The sequence below is a fragment of the Nansenia antarctica genome, assembly GCF_963989245.1.
Source record: "Nansenia antarctica genome assembly, chromosome: 1".
NCBI classification, from domain to species: domain Eukaryota; kingdom Metazoa; phylum Chordata; class Actinopteri; order Argentiniformes; family Microstomatidae; genus Nansenia; species Nansenia antarctica.
In genome coordinates this window covers 7,495,331-7,516,033 of record NC_137674.1, presented here as the reverse complement: position 1 = coordinate 7,516,033, position 20,703 = coordinate 7,495,331, and the positions used below count along the sequence as shown (strand labels likewise).

General features: G+C 40.9%; 2 protein-coding genes across 2 annotated transcripts; one reads left to right on the top strand and one right to left on the bottom strand.

Annotated features, from left to right (window-relative positions):
- Positions 1-1,750: 1,750 nt before the first annotated feature.
- On the top strand, positions 1,751-9,146 carry LOC308175842 (lutropin-choriogonadotropic hormone receptor-like; the record flags this gene model as incomplete). Its single annotated transcript, XM_080550396.1, has 9 exons — positions 1,751-1,926; positions 3,979-4,053; positions 4,678-4,752; positions 5,114-5,185; positions 5,269-5,346; positions 5,622-5,690; positions 6,126-6,200; positions 7,304-7,492; positions 7,955-9,146. The coding sequence occupies 9 exons, from the start codon at positions 1,751-1,753 to the stop codon at positions 9,144-9,146; spliced, it is 2,001 nt and encodes a 666-aa protein (XP_080406522.1).
- A 5,047-nt stretch (positions 9,147-14,193) lies between these two features.
- gtf2a1l (general transcription factor IIA, 1-like) lies at positions 14,194-19,654 on the bottom strand (the record flags this gene model as incomplete). Its single annotated transcript, XM_080550395.1, has 9 exons — positions 14,194-14,301; positions 14,414-14,503; positions 14,814-15,056; positions 15,201-15,823; positions 15,922-16,012; positions 16,668-16,711; positions 18,631-18,784; positions 18,916-19,017; positions 19,631-19,654. The coding sequence occupies 9 exons, from the start codon at positions 19,652-19,654 to the stop codon at positions 14,194-14,196; spliced, it is 1,479 nt and encodes a 492-aa protein (XP_080406521.1).
- Positions 19,655-20,703: the final 1,049 nt, after the last annotated feature.

Sequence of the window (20,703 nt, the reverse complement as noted above, 5' to 3'; positions counted from 1 at the left end):
TATAGCCGTAATATAGATGGTTTATATTGGTTTATATTGTAGACGCGAGGTTGAAAAGACGTCTATTGCTCACTGGGATGTCTTTAGCTAGCTCAAGTAACTAGCTTACTATATTGTTGTCTGAACAGTTGGTAAAATAACATGATTAAAATAAATATATATGAGCAATAACATATCGTGGGCAAGCACTACAACCAACTTGTCCGTCTGAAGCTACAATACTGGGATCATTCGTGATTGGGCTACAAGCAGTCAAATACTAGGTGAACATGTGTGTAAGACACAAATAAACTTGGATTTCATGCATTTCAAGTGGCATATTTGTAATCATGACGACGTAGCCTGGTCTAAGAATGCATTTCATCATGTTAATTCAGTATAGTGAAAATACCACCGCTCATCCGTGATCAGACTTAGCTGGGGGTGCTGCAACTGAAGAGTATCAAATAGAGTGCAAAAAAGCAGCATCTGCACACTCAATAAAACAATGTTTATTGCTAGCTTTTGGTCCCCAGGCTATCGGACGATGTAAACAAAAGCTGTATGACAAGTTTGTATGACGCAGTTTGGAGGCTGAAAGCGCACAGGGTTGCCAGATGGGATTGACAATTTACAGCCTAAACTTTCTATAACCTCAAAATCAAGTAGCCCATTCGGCGGTAACCCGCCCCATCTGGCAACCCTGGACGCAACCCTGCAACCCTGGACGCGAAATGCATTTTGGGGAAGCAGTATGCCAAAAGTGTCCATCGTAACAGACTTCAATTATCCCGGAAGTATTGCTCGCATACTAAATTTCTCGCATACTCAAATCTCGCATACTGTACAGTGTGAACGCACTACATACTCAAAGTCTACGTCATATCTAGTATGAGTAGTATGCTAGTATGCTATTCCGAACACAGCCATGCACTAGTTGACATCACAAGGCTGCTCGATATCTGACATGCGCAGTATAGTAAGTATGGTGGCTGCTATGATGGTAATTCAAATGGCATGTTGTGAATGCTCTACAATAATCAAATCAATAGTTTTAAATGTCCTGTTTTAAATGACAATTATTGTATTGGATGACTTTTCACAGTGTAGAAGTGAAAGATGCTTCAATTGACAATCGTGTAGACCACATTTAACCTAAATAGCCCTCTACCTCTTTCAAGTTGAACAAATTATAACCATTGTTTTTGACTCTGATGTTACACAATAAGTGTTGGTCGGAAAAAAATAATAATACTTGAACTTGATTACAACCATTTAGTTATCCTTGTAGAGATTTCAGTCTTTTTCTCTAATATTTTTGTCAGTTGAAATAGGGTGATATTCTGATATTGAAAGAATAATATAGTTGTTTGTAAAAAATAAATAAAAAAAATAAAAAACTAGTCTAAGGTTTACAGAGTGATAAGTGTGATAACAAGTGTGTTTTAGAGGCTATTGTTAGACGTATGAATAGGCTACAAGAGTCCCTTGAGATTTTGGCTTGCCCTTGCTTTGGTGTGTGCCTCTTGGGCACAAAAACTTTGTAAACCACTGCCTTGTCTTGTCGTGTGTTGCGTGAGTGACGCACACCCCAGGAGGAAACTATAGGTCCACTTGCCTACAGGTGGAAAGCCAAGGAGAGTTCTCTCCGCTTCAGTTAGACTTGTCACATTGACTTATACCTTGGGAGGGTGTATTTTATGTATCGAGGAAAAGTTGACAGGAGAGGGATTAACGAAGTGCCCAGTGCAGTGTAACTCCAGTAGGCTCTATGGCTCCCGGGGCGCGGTGGCTCCTGGTCGCGCTGTCCGGAGTACTGATGGTCCAGCGCTGCTGCGGGACGTTCCCTTGTCCGTCGATCTGCCAATGTTCCGCTGACACCCTGCTGTGTACCAGAGAGACGCAACTCATCTCCCGATCAGCACCATCGCTGAGGCATAGTAGTCTGTAAGTACGAGTTATTTCGTGACGTTAGAATTATAAGGTTCTATCTCCATTTTTGTCAAAATTGACTTTTTTTACATAATCTGATCCATTAGGTGTTTATTAATGCCTGTGTGGTGTTATTTTTAAAATGTTGACATTTTTGAGTTAGTAATTAATAACATACTACGGTTCCATCTTACAAAACATAATGGAATGTAAAAACTTTGACGCTCAATATCTCTGAACTACCCTAAAGGGAGATAGAACCTTATCATTCTAAGCTCACGATTTCACTTTTGGGATAATATGTAAGGAGGTAATTATATATATGCGACCGAGATGAAGTGGGCTATTATTCTAATTGTTTAAACTTTAAAACGACCCGAAACGTCTTGATTTGACTGCGATTGCCATAGCTCATTATTGTGATGATGATCTAGGGCATTTACATATTTTCAAACAAGTTTGTCTTTCATTTTCTTTCCAGAAGACTTACTCATCTGCCTTTGAGAGAAATCGCAAGTAATGCCTTCAACGGGCTGGTTAACTTGTCAAGGATGTGAGTTCACCTGTCACTGATGTATTTTTTTTATTTAACAAAAAGTGCTTATAAATTGAAGGACCATACTGGGGTTTCACTTTTAAATAGCCTTCGGTCAAAGACCCCTACTTCTCACAAGCCTCATCAGACCTGATGGATATCCCACCTGGTAGATGCTATGTCCTCATTAACGGGATCTCAATTAGTGATTGATTGAGTTGTAACAATCATGCATGTGTATAGCCTAATCAGTGAATAATTGAGGAACAGTATAGGTTTCATGGAGATATTGCAGGGCAAAACTTGCTATTACAACTCTGAGAGTTTCAACCTCATGATTAAGGTCATCAAATTAATAACAGATCTTAGATATACAGGCAGTTATGGTTATGTAACTAAAAGGAAAGGTTATTCATTATGATTTTTTTTGGGTAACTAAAATGGGTATTGAGTGCAAAAGGCTTCTTTCCTCAAGGGCAAGAATGAAGTTTGTGTATGTTATCGTAACAAAGTATTTTTGGCTCATGGGCTCAGCTTTGTGATTGCTCTGGTGAGGCCACTGTTCGAGTGTTAGTCATAAATATTATTGAACAAAATGTTGTTTAGGGTGCATGTCTTATTGTGTCACCTGCATAGCAGCATGCATAGTGAGTAAGAGTGAAAGAAAGCAGCTTCAGATGGTCTGTCATTGATGACATACATTGGAAATCATGGCAAAGTCTCTTTTGCATAATGACCGGGAATTGCTTTTTAAAGGTTGCAAGAATAAAAGGTAATTATGATGATGAGTGTAGGGGAAGATAAGAGCAGTGGAAAGTACAGGCAGAGCAAGGAGCATAGAGCATAGTCATTATTCTCTGGTTTAAGATGGAATCTAAATGATGTTAATCTAAGAAAATTGTTTGTTCATTACAAAGGAGAGGAGGTCTATAAAAAAAGTATAATTAAAACAAGAAAGATAGAAGTGGTTGAAGTGGAAGAGCTTGGCTTGTAATCAGGGTGCGAGGGGGAGGGTTTGCTGTCAAGGGCATGTCATGGGAGCCTTCCTCTCTGCGTTCGTTTTATAAGAACTTTATACAACCCCTTTTCTATTCACTTGGATTTGACACAGATATTTAAATCACCCCCAAAGTCTTAGTTTTCATTTTATTTGTATGAAAATCTATACAAACCAAGAGGGATATTGCTAGTTACTCTACCGTGAGCAGCAGTGCTATTGCTGCCCATGGAAACAATACATTAATTAAATTATGTTTTTGTAAGGTACTGTATTAATACCATATACAGTATACATATATAAAAGCCGTAACCACAAAGTAACTATGCCCTCTTCAGCATGAGTGGTGTACACAGAGTATGGAGATAATGTATGAAAACGACATCAAATGTCGCCACGTACAGATCCTGTGTGTATCTTGTTATTGCGATTAATTCATTGTTTCTACTTTGTTTCTATCTGCATTGTTTTATGTGGAAATTAAGTGAATAGTTGTTCGATTTAAATGACTTTGAGCTATCTCTTTACGCCACAGTGAAATCTCCCAGAGTGACTGCCTCAGGACGATACACAGGCATGCCTTCATCTCTCTGCACAGCCTGGCTGAGATGTAAGTTCCTCTTCAGCGTCTCACAAACACACAGCACTGGGATGGCATCCCCCCTGAAATAAAAACAGTCAAAATCATCCCCCTTCTAAAACTGCCCCCATCCCCCCTTTCCATCCCGTATGTTATCAATGAATGTGGTATTACTGCTATTTCAACATTTAGTCTTGCGCATATTGAGTAAAATACTGTGGGCGAGGGGGCACGCACACATGCAATGACATTTTTACCAAGTCACTGACACTGAAGTCACTGACGCTGTGGGGATGCTAAAATTGTCCCCATATGATAAAATCCACCATCCCCCCTGATTTTCTTTTACAACTTGAGTACTGCAAACACACCATACTGTGGACCTTTAATCACTTTAAGTCTCAAGGTTGAGGAGATCACACCCTGTTCTATGATGACATTGGAGGGAGGCCATGGATTTTACTGTGTTTACATTATCTTTTTGTGTGTCTCTTTTGTGGAGATTTTATCATGGTCTTTATTGAGCAGCAATCACCTGCTATCCTTTATTCATGAAGGCAGAATATCAACAAGAGTAGATTCTGCATGATTATTACACAGTGGTACCTAGTCACTAATGATACTATGATGTTTTCTTTTTTGTCTTTTTTTTAGATCAATACAGAACATCAATAATCTGATATCTGTAGAGAAAGGAGCCTTCACTGACCTGCCGAAGCTAAGATACCTGTAAGCCTTAGTTCCGGTCATATCTTACAATCCACAATTCCACAAGATCGCAATTGCTATTATTCCTGCATGTGATTAATGTAATTGGACAAATAAAGCCTTTCAAGCACAACACAGCATGTTCATGTGTTTGTATGTTTTGCATGATGTAACCCAGTAAACAAAGAGTCCAAAAGACGTCCTCAGGGATGCCGGAATGTGGGTTCGGATGACGTCATCTGGACGTCCTAGAAAGACATCATCTGAACCCACATTCCGGCTTCCCTGAGGACGTCTTTTGGACTCTTTGTTTACTGGGAATGCTGTCATCACATTGCAATAGCACACACCTCCTCCTCACTCCTCTTTATCTCCTCCCTAGGAGCATCTGCAACACTGGTTTAGTACAATTTCCAGACTTCACAACCATCTCCTCTCTAGAATTGTTCATCCTGTAAGTAAGACACTTCAAAATCACCTTGCAATAGAGATATCGTTTAGATGTCAGTATTTCTGTTATTTCCTGTGTCTGTTCAGGGAAATGGGAGACAACATGCAGATTGACAGCATCCCTGCCAATGCTTTTCAGGGCATTACAGAGGAATATTTGTACATGTGAGTATCGAGAGACACACTCACCTCCCAGGTCCTACCAACATCTCATTTTGTCTTAGGCACCCAGTTGATTGACAGGATCATTTTCTCATGTGGGTGCTACATGCAACATTCATCACATTACTGATTATAGATTACAATAATCTAGAGTATGTAACCACCCAGCATCAGGGTTTAGGCTGACAACCTAATACTAGTTGCATTTACTGTATTTGTAAATGAGTCTGATCAATTAATGCACTGTGAAATGAATACACTGACAACAACTTTTGCAGGAACCTTATTAGAAATGGATTCAAGGAAATAAAGTCTCATGCATTCAACGGAACAAAGCTGGATAAACTGTAAGTATGTCTACAGTCAACCTTTTCATGGGTCTCTGCTGAGTTTCAGGTCTTACAAAAGCTCTGAAACTTAACTGCTACTCTCCTCAGTGGTTTAGTGGCAGGAGCTGCTGCTGTTGTTGTTGTTGTTGTTGTTGTTGTTGTTGTTGTTATGCTTTTTGTTGGGGTTGAAGGATCTGGTTAACCAAATAAATAAATAAATGTCTTGTGAGACAAAACATCGATTGGGTGCTGTGCTGTTTTCTTATCCGGTGCCACACTATGACGGTGACTATACTGTGGCTATATTACTATACTACACACTATGACGGTGACTATACTGTGGCTGTATACTACACACTAGGATTGTTTTGTAAATGTTTTGCTTCAAGAATGGGTTATCAACATAAAGTGATCTAATACGTCTGTCCATCTGATGTTGGTTTTCTCATTTAGAATCCTGAAAGACAACAGGTATCTCAGTCACATCCATGACGATGCCTTTCAAGGAGCATCAGGGCCAAGTCTGCTGTAAGTGATACGTTTCTCAGATAATAATTTAACATTTGTTCACATTATTCCCTCGTTTAACTAAGAGTCAAATTATATGTGATAGTAATATCAGAGTGTACTGTAGGTCAATTTTATACTAGCAAGATTCAATGGCTCAAACTCTCATCGTCGTGCTGAATTTGACCCATTTGAACAATGAGGATTGATATGATGCGTTTTTGTGTGACTATATGCCAATTTTGTGTGCCTATCAAATATTGCAATACTCATAGTTTAACCTTAAACATACTTTAAGTGTGCCCACTCTCAGTAGTAAACAACATTCTTAGGAGCAGGCATATACCATATCAAGTAACAGTGAGACCAGTTTAACTCTAAGGACATAGGAGCCTTACCCAGTGGTCAGCAGGGTAGAACAGCATAAACACAGGATAGAGCCATGTATGGGAACCAATGTCAGTATTGTAAGTTACGAGGTAAAGCTATCCCCTCTCTGAGAACGGTATATAAGCTGTAACAAACATCAGTACTTGGCTCGGCACCAGCCGTAGCCAAGCTCGACATCTCCTATGTCGTAGCCATGCTTGAAGCTTGGACTTAACAGAGCATGCTGCCTTGGAAACATCTGTACAAGAGAATGCAACCCAGATCTGCCTAATACAATGATTACAATTCAACCTTCTCTCTGAGTTATCAATATATAATTTCCGGCCACCTGACCAAGAAAGATCTCCATATATCAAGGATGCAAACATTATTATCTCACAAAAGCTGAGGAAGGGTTTTCAGCCAAATCATATTCCGCCTGTTTGTGTCAACAAGCAACAACCTTGCATTCCTGAATATGGTCCATAACACAGTCCATAAAAACTCTATGATGGCATGTTACCGGTATTTACATGTTATCTTTGTTTACGTATACCGGTAAATAGTTTGTCTTTGACATTCATAGTTAGGCTGGAAATGCAGTAGGTTTGTTTTGAAAGTGTTGGGGTCAGTGTGTCTGGGAGGATGTTTTTAAATGTAGGTGAATGTTACATAAGTATAGCTACACAAGTAGATAACATTCTTTCAAATAAACCAATCATGTTTATGTTCTTTTCTGTTTATGTGTTGTACAGGGACATTTCCTCCACAGCTCTACAGTCCCTTCCCCCTCAGGGTTTGGGGCAGGTGAAGGTCCTTATAGCTCGTTCTGTCTCTGCCCTGAAGACCCTGCCTCCCCTAGAGAGCCTGCTGGAATTGCAAGACGCTCAGCTCACCTACCCCAGCCACTGTTGTGCCTTCCACACCTGGCGGCGGAAACACAGGTAGGCGAATACACTCAGGACTCAGGGGAGCTTAAGATCCCAGTCCTTTCTGCCAGAAGGCTTAAAGGATATTGAAGGAAATCAGGGAAACGTAACTCAAATGATTTAATGGCTAACAGTTTATTTTGCGAAATACAAACACAAAGGGTTCATTTGGATAGTGTTTATTAATGCATCTCTCAGAGATCTAACTATTGTTTCTCTCCTTCACCAAGGGAGAACACCCTCCTGGGACACCTTGGGAACTTCACAAGGCTGTGCAATGATGATAATGATGATAAGAAGACAGAAATCATGTAAGACAATTAACGATAAGACAGATAACAATCCCAGATAATTAATAACTGATGAAAACAGCAATCACAATGCCACAGGCCAATTACCCTCACCATCTGACGGATTGTATGAGATCCGAGGGACGGGTTCACACAAAATGTTTTTGATGTTTTTTTTCTTAATCAGCCGATTTAATAATCATGTCACCCTCTATCTGTTCTCCAGGGATGATTCATCAGACGGTGTGGCTAACCTGTATGATGACATCAGTTTACTTTACCCGGACTTAGAGTTGTGTGTCAACAGTGCCCCCATGAAGTGCACTCCAGAGCCTGATGCGTTCAACCCATGCGAGGACCTGTTAGGCTACGCTTTCCTGCGCTCCATCACCTGGGTGATCACTGTTTTCGCAGTGGCTGGTAACCTTGCTGTGCTAGTTATCCTGCTCACCAGCCACCAGAAGTTAACAGTGTCCCGTTTCCTCATGTGTAACCTGGCCTTCGCTGACCTCTGCATGGGCCTCTACCTGCTCCTCATCGCCTGCATGGACTACCACTCTCGCCAAGAGTACTACAACCATGCCACTGACTGGCAGACAGGTGCAGGATGTGCTGTCGCTGGGTTCCTAACTGTCTTCGCCAGTGAACTGTCTGTGTACACCCTGACCATGATTACCTTGGAGCGCTGGCACACCATCACCAACGCCATGCACATGAATAAGAGGCTCCGGCTACGCCACGTTGCAGCCATGATGGGGGGCGGGTGGGGCTTTTCTCTACTGGCAGCCCTGCTCCCCGTCCTGGGGGTTAGCAGTTATACCAAGGTGAGCATCTGTCTGCCCATGGACATCGAGACCCCGGCCTCCCAGGTCTACGTGGTGGCCGTGCTGCTCTTAAACGTGGCGGCGTTCGTGGTGGTCTGTTACTGTTACATCTGCATCTACCTGTGCATTCACAACCCAGACCTGGCCACACACCACGGAGACAGCAAGATCGCCAAACGTATGGCCGTGCTCATTTTCACTGACTTCCTGTGTATGGCACCCATCTCCTTCTTTGCTATTTCCGCTGCTCTGCACATGCCCCTCATCACTGTGTCTCACTCCAAGATCCTGCTCGTCCTCTTCTACCCCATCAACTCCTTGTGCAACCCCTTCCTCTACACCATCTTCACCCGTGCCTTTCATAGGGATGTGTACCTGATGTTGAGCCGTTGCAGCTGTTGTCATGCCAACGCAGAGTTCTACAGGGCACAGGGCTTGGCGGCACACTCCCCCCTCCCAAAGAGTAGGACTTCCCCCAGAAAAAAACACTCATTCAGGTTCTATGACTACAACATCAAGATGCAGGGCTGCTATCTTAGCAAGGGAGCTACGTGACCTGGAAACTGAATCCAATATTTGTGTTGTAATGATTTATTGGTGTTTGTAATTTACAACACTGTACAAAATGGAAATGAGCTGTTCCAATATCTTTTTTAATAAAATATTTTAAAAACCCTATTCAGTTTCTTTAATTATATTCAGCTAGTTAAATGTATGCCTACTGTGTTTAAGTACTGTTTGTCTCTCAATGACTGAGATAATAAGCTGAGCACACAGATCACTAGGGCTGCAACGATTAGGCCTAGTTGATTTAGTGGATTATCGACTATTATCGTTTAAATTCCTCAATTTGTATAATTATGATCGACGTTGCCGATTTTAGCATGGCATTTCTAGAGGGGCAGTTTTTTCTTTTCTTTTCTTTTTTTCCACTCTATCGTATTTATTGAGTTTCAACATAGATATTGACAGAACAGCATCACAAAGTAAAACACAGAGCAAAGAAATACAGCATGTCCCACAAACAATTTCATATCCCAAAATATTTTTAACAATTGCATTAACATTCTTCCAATAGCCTTATCTTTGTACAGTTCCAGAAAATGTGAGAATGCCCAGCCACCACGTTCCCACACAACCTCCAACAGTGTTGATGTGTAGCTAGCAAGTTGTCTGCTTTTTATTTTGGGCGTTATGAAAAAGCGAACTACAGGTAAGTTCTTCCAGCAGAATTCCCTCCATATTAGTGTGTTTGTGGATGTGTTGTATCACACACATTTGATGCCATTCTTCCTCCGTTATTTGAATCTCTCTGCCTCCCAATTTCGCTTTTATGTAGGCCTATAGTGTTGATTCCCCCATGCTTCCCCCCAAGGCTTGGTAGAAAGCAGAGAAAGCTGAGCCCTTCTGTTTGTGTGCATTTTCAATCACCCCAATCACATTAGGCTATTTGAAGTTGCATCTGGTTCCAATCTAATCTCCTTTATAAAATAGTCTCTTAACTGTAAGTATCTGAAAATAAAATCTTTATTTTCGAGACCGTACTTTGCCTTTAAGGTCTGGATACTCATAAATGCACCATTCTCTGAAACCTTACACATCACCGTTATTCCTTTTTGTGCCCATTCTTTGAATATTGGATCATACACCCCTGGCTTGAACTTTGACTAATATGCAAACCACCTCAGTGAGCATGTACCCCTCCCTCTAATTTGTATTTTCTAACTATGACATTCCATATTTCTAGCGTAATGTTACTATTGGATCCATATAATGTCTCAAAGTCCTTGTCAAATATTTGTCACCCACCAAGATCTCTGTCTTATTGCTTGTGCTAAGGGTTCAGCATAGAGTAGGAGAGAGACAACCGCCCTGTCTTGTACCTCCCTCCAGCTGGATCCTATTGGACAGGTTTCCATTTACTTTAATTCTAGCCGTAGGTTCATGATAGATAGTTTTAATACACTGGGTTGCATTTTCATTGAAACCAAATCTCTTTAGTACTTTGATCTTCATCAATCAGGTGAAAATCCTGTGAAAATCAAGGTAAATAGTCAATAACAGTCATAATCAACGTTTAAAATTGCAATGGGCCTAAAGTTTTCACATTGTTCTTTGTCTTTGCCTTCCTTAAAGGTAAGGAAGGTCAAATGGAAATAATTTCTTCCTTCCAAGATGGGGGGGCCCTGCCCTCTTTAAAACAGGATTAAAATCATTAAAATGTTCTGAAGGTTTTATACCATTCGGGTGGAAACCCATCGCTGCCTGGTGATTTACCGGCCTTTAGTTTACTGATTGCAGCATCCAACTCCTCAACTGTAAATTGAGATGTAATGTCCTCATTCTGAGTCTCACCAATAGTTGAGAACATTTCTTATCGTTTTTTCATCAGCTGATTGTGTTTTGGAATAAAGTTTCTTGTAAATAGCCTACTCTTTGAATATTCTTTCTATCTCCTTTGGCTCATGTAGTATTTGGTTGGTTTGGGGATCCATTATATTGTAAATTGAATTAGTGGTCTGCTGTTTACGTTTAAGCGTCTGGCCAGGAGTCTAGTTGCATTTGGACCTGATTTATAGTAAGTGTTTTACAAATCTTTCCCTTTTTTCTATATCTTCTCATTTTCTCATCTATCTCTTTGTTGTAGTACCAAGTCCTCTGTGTTTTTATGTTCTTTCTCCAAATGTCTAAATGTCCCTACTTTGTGTTCGTTTGTGGCTAGCCAGGCCTTTTTTGTGATGTTGTCAGGGCGATCACCTTTCCATGTATAACTGCCTTCATAGCATCCCACAGTATTACAGGGTCCACATCCCCATTATCATTCTCTTCTATACTTTTTATTTCTTCCCTTATTCGTTCCACATTTGCCTAGTTATTCAAAATACCCACATTAAGCCTCCAAATAGCACTTTTTTATTTAGGTGTATTAACAAGCTAATCGCATTGTGGTCTAACACATCTGCCACCCCGACTTCACACTCTGTAACCCTGTAGTTTTCACCAGTACTCATTAAAAAGTAGTCAATCCTGGAGTAGACAGAATCCCTTTCCAGAGGGTGAAGTTCGCTCCAAACATCAAATAAACCCTTCCTGCATTGAAGCATTAATAAACTTGGTCAGGTGATTCTTGTTGTATCCAAATTGTTATTCAATACCACATTAAAATCCCCTCCGCATATCAAAATACCTTCAGTCTCTCTAAGGTAATAATGTCAGAGTTGTGGTACTCTCTGGGGGGGGGGGGATATACATTGATCAATGTCACCATTTAGTTTTCTAGCTTTCCTTTATCTAGTACATATCTTCCCTCTTTGTCCCTTAGCTCTTTATGACATTCAAATTGGACTGTGTTTGAAATAATAAGGGTTGCCACCCCCCTCTGCTGGCTGGTGTAGGAACTGTAATATGCATTTCTATAACCAAAGCGGTTTCATTTCTCATATTCCTGTTGAGGCAGATGAGTTTCTTGTAGGAATAGTACTTAGCCTAAGTATGTACTGTATAACATGATAGCCATCTATGAGCAATGCACTGCATATAAGATGATGACCAAGGGTCTTTCTGCTGCTGACCAAGGGGCTGAGTCCTGTTGATGGGGCCAATTTTTCTTTTAGAGTCTGTAGGCTACTGTATTTGTTTATTAAGATTTCATAAATATGATATATTGTCTGAATTTTTTTCTTGTTTTATAAAATGTTATTATTGATTATTTTCATTTCTTGTGCTGGTTTATTATGAACAACATGTAAAATTGCAGGAAACTAGCACAAATAATTGGGTGGGAGAGAGGGGCCGCCGCTGTCAAAACGTGCACAGTTTTGGGTCGCTCCACCGCCAAAAAAATCTCACTTCAAACTTTTGGTGAAACTTGGCAGCCCTGGTACTTAGGCTTCATCTTTTTTCAATTTAGCCAGGACCTTTCTCCGTTTAACTGGGTTATTCATCCCATTTACATTTAGTGACACTATTTTTATATAATTAGGTGGCATTTATCTTACCCAATCCTGCGTTACAATCATAAACACCCAGACAACTTGAAACTGCACGTCATGCCTGAACATCTAGACAACATGTCCCAACAGTAAAGAAACATCAGTTGACTTCCAAGGTAAGTTGAGTCCCCTTGGCAGGCACACGGGGAAGCCTCTTCTCAGAGGACATGGCGTCACGTTTGTGTCAAAAGTGTTGCGCGCGATTCGAATATAAGTTCCATACGCGCAGATATTAACTTCCACACGCGCAGATATTAACTTCGCAAGTTTCACACGGTCATAAATCCACCTCGCGGGCGCGCAGTTGTGTTTAACACGCCCATAAATTGATTTTGCGTGCGCGCGTGCGAGTTTCTCTCTGCCTCCCGCGGTCAACTTTTTTACGCGAGAGGTTCATTTCTGCTCGAGGAGATAAAATGACTTGACAATTTGGGGCGGATACCTAGATACCAAGAGATACCATTTTATGATTGGTCACTGTCAACGCGAACCACACCCACACGGACGTCATCGTGGCTTGATTGACAGCTCTACTGAAGAGTACGTTGAAGAGGAGAACAGAAGAGCAGGCAGCTATCTGGCCTGGGTAAGTAACAAAATGTCTCTGCGCAATTCAGAACTCTATAAAACAATTACCAGCAAAGTATGTATTTCCAAAAGATGTTCGTTTTCTTAAGTAACATAACATATTTTCCTAAATGTTAAGAAATAGGTTGCTAGCCTAATGGCGTCATACTAGCCAACTGTCAAGTTAGCCATGCTGTAGCAAGCAAGGAGCTAGGATGCTTAACATGTTAGCTTGTAATCAGTAATAATGTGCTTATGAGTGAATGTCCAGTAAATGTGTGTTTAGCTATGTTAACAATAATATTCTAAGTGTTTGTTGATGTGTTGAGCCGAATCTGAGAATTGCAAACCTTAGTTATTGTATTGGGCGGGTTTGGTCAAAGGGGCGTGGACATGACGGGAGCCAAAGTACCCGGATGCGTTGCTCTGATAAATAGAGGCCTACACCATGTACGGTACACAAGCTGTTGAACAACAAACAACCAATTAAGTTTTCCATTGAAGTTTACAAATTCTGCAATGTGTACTGCAATTTGTTCAAATGTTTCTCAGACATTTTATTCAGGCATTTCAAATGACAATGCTATGGCATAGAATAATAGTTAATTTTCAAGTCACTACTAAAGATTCAGGCAAGGCCACCCAGGCAGGACAAAATCAACATTCAGTTTAGCTTAGCGTAAACTTTTCAAAACAATTTAAACATAAATTAATATAAACAGAGAATCATACAAGTTGCTAAGTAACTGACCAGCATTACAGAACAAAAAGAACAGAAAATATAAATAAATAGCATTTCAAAAAGCCCTTGCACTGTGGTAGCTTATTATACATTACTTTTAATCCAGACTTTTCCATTCACATTAGAGTCTGTAGACTTTGTCTGCCTTTTTTTTTTTTTTTTTTTTAAGCTCAATGAACAACTTGAGTTTTCGCATTTACATTAAAGAATATTATTCTCTCATTAATTTTCCTTGTTCTCCTCGTTTAACATTATTAATGACCACAAGGCTATCTGATTGGCTGAATACAGAATGAACCTATCACCACTCAGCATCCCCAACAGCTTTAGAGAAGACATAATCCCTGCCCCCGAGGTTCATCACCCCGTCCCTCAGGTAGAACCTCCATCGGTTTTTACTGCGCTGAATCTGACATTTTGAAAGAAATATGATCAATCAGTTAATCAATGCTTGTACTCCAGTAACTCAACCCATATGTTATTCCAATTATTGGTAGTATGGAACTGAGTCATTCATTTACTTTATCATACTGGCACGCGACCAAATTGTCTGTGTCAAAGAGATCAGCGATGTCCTGGTCACTCACATCATCACCAGAGTTTAAAGGATCCTGTACAAAAGAGAGACAATGATTCATATGGGACACTCCAGGAATTTTCCTGGATACACAGTGTACAGGTTTTTCGCCCTTGCTTGCTTGCGTGTTCTGTCATCATGTAGTTTTAAATGTCCATCTTAGTTGTTGCTTTACCTTCTTTGCTCTCTGTGAAGCGCATTGGGTTGCATTTTGTGAGAAATGCGCTATTACAAATAAAACTTGATTTGATTTGCTACTACTACTACTGCAGAATTTCCTGTATTAAAATCATAAATGCTGAAACAAAAATGATAGTCTTGCTCACCCCACCCCTCAATCTTACCTCCTCGTCATCCACCTCGTCCTCTGCATCTCCATGGTCACTGTCACTGTTGGAGGTGCTTTTTCCGTCATCACTGCTCCCAACACCCTCTTTGAGTGCCATTTCGATCTCTGCATTGGTCATATTGCTCAGGAACTCACGCTCTCCTATCACACCTTCCTCTTCCTCCTCCATGTCAGAGCCACTGTCCGCAGGCCCGTCCAGCTGAATAATGTCTGCCAAGTCATTGAAGTTGTAGTCCTGCTAGGGATGGGAATTTATAAGATGTTATTGATACCGATTCCATTATTATTATTATTATTATTATTGGTTCGTTTCTTTATCGATTCCTGATCAATTGTCTGTGTGGAAAAAAAGTACAGTTCCAGTTGTGATCTCCTGTCTTACCTTGACATCATCTTCAGGAAGATTCTCCATATTTTTAAGTACAACGTTTCCTGCCATATCAGCCACAGCTCCCCCATCAACTTTAACAATGTCCTTCATCTTGTTGGCCCTGAACTCTGACCCTTGAGGCAGAGTCTGATCAGACTTGATCTGGCAGTCAGCTATCTTGGGGTAGAGGGATGATTGCATGCTCATGTCTATTACATGTGGACTGAAGTCAATGCCGTCTAGAGTGAACTCACTATCAGAAGGGCTGTCTGGGTGCTGCGTTGGGCTTTGCGGTGTGGGCTGGAATGCCCATGTAGACTGCACAGGAAGGGGTTCCTGGGGTTGAACGCTCTGAGCCATAAGAACCTGTGGCCGAGGAAGATGGTTCTCCTGGCTCTGGGGTAACACGGCCTTTGTCTCAGGTGGTTGGGTGACGGGGCAAGCAGGAGCCACTGGTAAGGAGCACTCCTTTGTCTTCAAAAGAGGCAAAGTCTTGCGAACAATAGGATCCAAGGCTGGCAGTTGGGCTATGGGATATTTCTTCACAACTTCGCTCGCTTTGGGTTGGATTAAGGAACGGTGAACCCCTGAGACTTGGGTCACCATCACTGGAACATTTATCTTGTAAAGTTGACCTTGTAAAATAGGGGAGTAAAGGGGAGGAAGAATATGTCCCATTCAAATCTAAATAGCCAGCTAAAAATTTTTTGGGGGAGTGTTGTACTCATCTTACCAGAGGCAGTCTGCAAAGTGACCCCCGCTGGTATCTGAAGAGGATAGGTCCCAGGAGCAAAAGAGAAGGTACCAAGAGTCCCAGGGTTGTTCTGCAAGATCATTCAAATGTTTGTACACCAATGGAAGATCATTTAATAAACATTTCATAAGACAGAGATGTGGGTCGTCATGTTGGTCATCTGCAGAAAGCACTGCCAATCAATATCCTACAATGAAATGATACAATCGGGAACTCAGGTGAGCTGCACATTAAAAATATAAAACATTTCATGTGACCTGTCTGAAAAGGACAGACAGTTGGAAGAAACCCCCCCCCCATAAATCTGGATGTGCTTAGATTGATTATTGAATCTGCTCTCCCCCTATCTAAAATGACGTGTTTCTAATCATGTGTATGTTTAGTAATTGTGTCATACTGACAAGCCTTGTAACCAGACACAACAGAGCATCAGACAGATGAATGGGTGAGTGTTACGCATTGGGGACGGAGACACATTTAATCTAACCACTTTCCCCCCACTGTGACAGGGTAGTAGCTCAATATGAAAAAGCTGTTCTATTCCTTCTACCGTTGACTTCCCAGAACATTAACAGGATGGTTTTGAGCAGGAGTGACTGCAGGCACATGGTGAACATGTGTTTCATCTTCTTTCATCATTGAGAAATTGTTAAATGGTTATGGCTTAATTAAATATATATATATAATAATAAAAACACTACAGAGCGACTGTTTTGGTAACTTGCCTTGGTTGTGAAACTCTCATTCTGATCTGCAGTCACCGTTGAGGCTGAGTGGAAGTAAGGGGTAGAACAGTAAAGAAAAAAGGCATTTTACACCAATTACAGCAATAACATATCTATATTTTGTATTGATCCGAGTCGGAGACATTGTCTCGAAACAATGTATCGAAATAAAAAATGACCCTCAGCCAGTTTGTAATACAGTCCTTCGTTCACTCACTCACTCACAATACAGTTCGCCAAATGTGCCTTCCCAAAAATAAATGAACCTACTTTTCAACTACTCGAGGGGATATAGTACGGAAGCGCGCTAGTAAGGGTCACAGGGTGTCGTTAGTGACCTAACTTGAGCTCCAACTCGGGGATTCTTTTATGCGGGGTACACACATAAGGATTTTTTGGCCGGTTTTGGCCCGATTTTCGGATGTCTGAAAACAACAGAAAACGCGCGGTTATCAGATGGATCTTAACATTTTCCTATAACAGAATCCTGTGGTGTGAGGTGTGTTAAGAGTCACTTCTCTTCAATTGTGCAATCAACTCTCCCGGCAACCTGCTCGGAAAATGGGCGTGGCCGGCAATCGTAAATGTGAAATGCGTTCAATACTTCCGACCAGAAACCATAGGGTTGCCAGATTGTTTGGTGAAATTAGCGGTTTTAGACTGTGGTTAGGGTGGAAAATGTCATTCCCATCTGGCAACCCAGATGCACCAATCAGAGAGCGCCCCCACCCCTCCTCCCCCCGCTTCTTCCTTTTTTGTGTGTATTCTACTTAAAACGGATCCCGCAAACTCAGTGTTATTAATTCATCTTTAAAGGGAGTAAAGGATTGAACAGAATCAGCATAGGTTTTATTTCAATAAAAGCATTTTTAAAGTAATTTTAAGGAGCACCATATTCACAGTGATGGAACCCTGCTCGCCAATCAAGAAGCGTGGGGAACGAGACTAGAGAGTTTGGAGTCTGTCGTAACGAACATCTTTATGTCTGTGGGGTGCTGAAATGGGGAAATTGGCGCACACCACACACAACACGATCAAGGCTGTTCAAATCCAAGATTTTGTTTCTTCATGTGTGGGGTCTGTCTCAGATAAGATTTCTGTTAAGATTTTGAAATTCCTTATGTGTGTACCCCGCTTTAGTTAGCTCGCTGACTCTTTTACTTGCTATTAAATCACTTTTGGCAAGCTTGATGCACGTCAAAGGGGACAACGAACCAGTCAATGAAAGGACTTCATTACAAACTGAAACTGTGGCGGCAGGGTCATTTTGATTTCGATAGATGGCAAAGTCCGAGTCGACTCTGTCTATATGCAGATGTAAACCCAGGGTATCTCAACTAGTCATCTGTCCCTGTGTGCACAAATAAACATAAATGATTAACAAACAAAATACATAAACAAGGTAATATAATAAATGGAAACTTACATAAATCTAAATAATCTAAATGAACAAAACAAATAACACAAACAAAACCAAACAAGGCTCAACCCACCAGAGCCCTGCCACAGCTCAAAACAGGGGGGAGGGGGGAGAGAGAGGGGGAGAGAGAGAGAGAGAGAGAGAGAGAGAGAGAGAGAGAGAGAGAGAGAGAGAGAGAGAGAGAGAGAGAGAGAGAGAGAGAGAGAGAGAGAGAGAGAGAACACTGAGGACACAGAACATTTATAGTGGAAAGACCAGGTTGATTGATGAATCAGGAACAGGTGTGTGGAATGATGGGACTGGAACCAAGCAATTATCTGTGAACCTAGGAAACATGACAACAGCAGGGGGAGACCAAAACACAACACACAACAAAATACAACACACAACACAAACAACACAAAAACAAACACAGAAACAACATGGTACGTAACAGCCCATAATAGCACCTAGAGCAGTGTGCTATCCGGCTAGGACTAGGGTCACTCTGTGTCTCATCGTATTCTCATTGTCTTGAATTCAAACCAGTTTTCTACTTCTTACCTCTGGGTCTTTGAGGAGACTTCCCGTCGCTGGGCATCGCTGGGAGCTGCAGCTCAAATCTGGATGGATTGATACTGGCATCACCTTGTTGCTTGGCAGCGTCTTTCCTGAAGCCTTCTCCCGGCTTTGTCTGCTTAATTTTGGACACCCATAGCTACAGTAGATGAGGAAAAATAACCCCTTCTCAGAAGATCATTTTTCATTAACTAAGTTATTATAGCAACATGAACATTAGGTCTGACTTCCACACAAACACAGGCCTGCCGCCAGGGGGTGCTCACTCACCTTTCTCAGGTCGTCAAGGACATGGTCCTCCACACCTTCATCCAAAAACAACTCCTTCACATTCCCGATCACATCATCAATTATGGACCGGTAGAGATTGAGCTGACGTAGATTTCAGTAGGGATACATTATATTAGTTTTTGCTAGCTAGGTCACTAACTAAAGCAAAGCCCATAGCCCTGGGCTAAGTCAATTAAAGTGGTTGGCTAATTGGACATGGTCAGTATCAGCTGCTCTCTGGACACTAATGACTAGCAAGCTGTGTAACTAACAATTAGCCTATAACGAAATGTATTACACCGTTTTAATAATAATAATAATAATAATAATAATAATAATAGTAATAATAATACATTAGACTTATATAGAGCTTTTCTAGACACTCAAAGACGCTTTACAAACTGAAAAGATTGAGTAGTAAAATAAAAAGAAACACAAAAATATATAAAAGAAAGTAGAGGGGTCTAATTATTTTTTTGATTACTAAATCTAAGTGTCTTTGTAGGACAATCTACTCTGTATTCAATTATATATATCTCAATTACACCCAGATTTCGGGCGGGGAAGCAACGGCAACGTGCTCTCTCGACCGGCATTTTTTTTGGAAAAGTATTTTAGCTAAAATGTATTACACCGTTTTAGCTAGTTATAATATGAGTTATAATATGAGCATAATATGTTATAATATGAGTTGATGGGCTCTTTCGTCTCTTACCACAGGGCTTGAATTTGATACCATTGTTGTTCAGTGTAGCAAAGTTGGTCTTCACTAGGGTTGATTCAACGGACTGATTGATTAGTTACGATGGCAGCAGCTTGTCCAGTCAGACAGACAGGCAGACAATCAGACAGACAGACAGTCCAGTCAGACAGACAGACAGACACGCCTCTCTGTAGCCTGCTACGTCACGTTCAACAGCTGGTTCACCCAGGGTTGCCAGATTACCAGGGTTGCCGCCGAATTGGCGTTAGAATTATAAGGTTCTATCTCCATTTTTGTCAAAATTGAGTTTTTTACATAATCTGATCCATTAGGTGTTTATTAATGCCTGTGTGGTGTTGTTTTTTAAATGTTGACATTTGTTTGTTAGTAATTAATAAAATACAAAGGTTCCATCTCACAAAACATAATGGAATGTAAAAACTTTGACGCTCAATAATATCTCTGAACTGCCCTAAACGGAGATAGAACCTTATCATTCTAAACGGAGATAGAACCTTATCATTCTAAACGGAGATAGAACCTTATCATTCTAAACGGAGATAGAACCTTCTCATTCTAAACGGAGATAGAACCTTCTCATTCTAAACGGAGATAGAACCTTATCATTCTAAACGGAGATAGAACCTTATCATTCTAACGTCACCTACTTTTGTTCACACTGGGCCGGAATAAAAGCATTTGGGCTGTTGGGCTGGAAAGATCGCATTTAGGCGCTATCAAAATGTCAGTGCCTGAAAGTTACAAAATGCGTGAAGTTAAAACACACACCCTAGTAGCTACATAAAATGTGCAGGCTTTTTAAATGTTACAATCATTGGCAACATAGGCTACAGTTTAGGGGCAGGAGATGATGGCCACCTGCCCAATAGTAATTAGCGGGTTTCTGACAATAGGTTTTGGGCTGGTTGTTGGTGGATTGAGCCGTTTTTAGACTGTGGTTAGGGTGGGATTGTCCATCCCAATCTGGCAGCCCTGGGTGCAAGAGACTTCACACGTGCACCGATCTCATGCAATCATGCAATATCACAGTCCAATACAATTCAAAATACAGAACAAAATAAAGT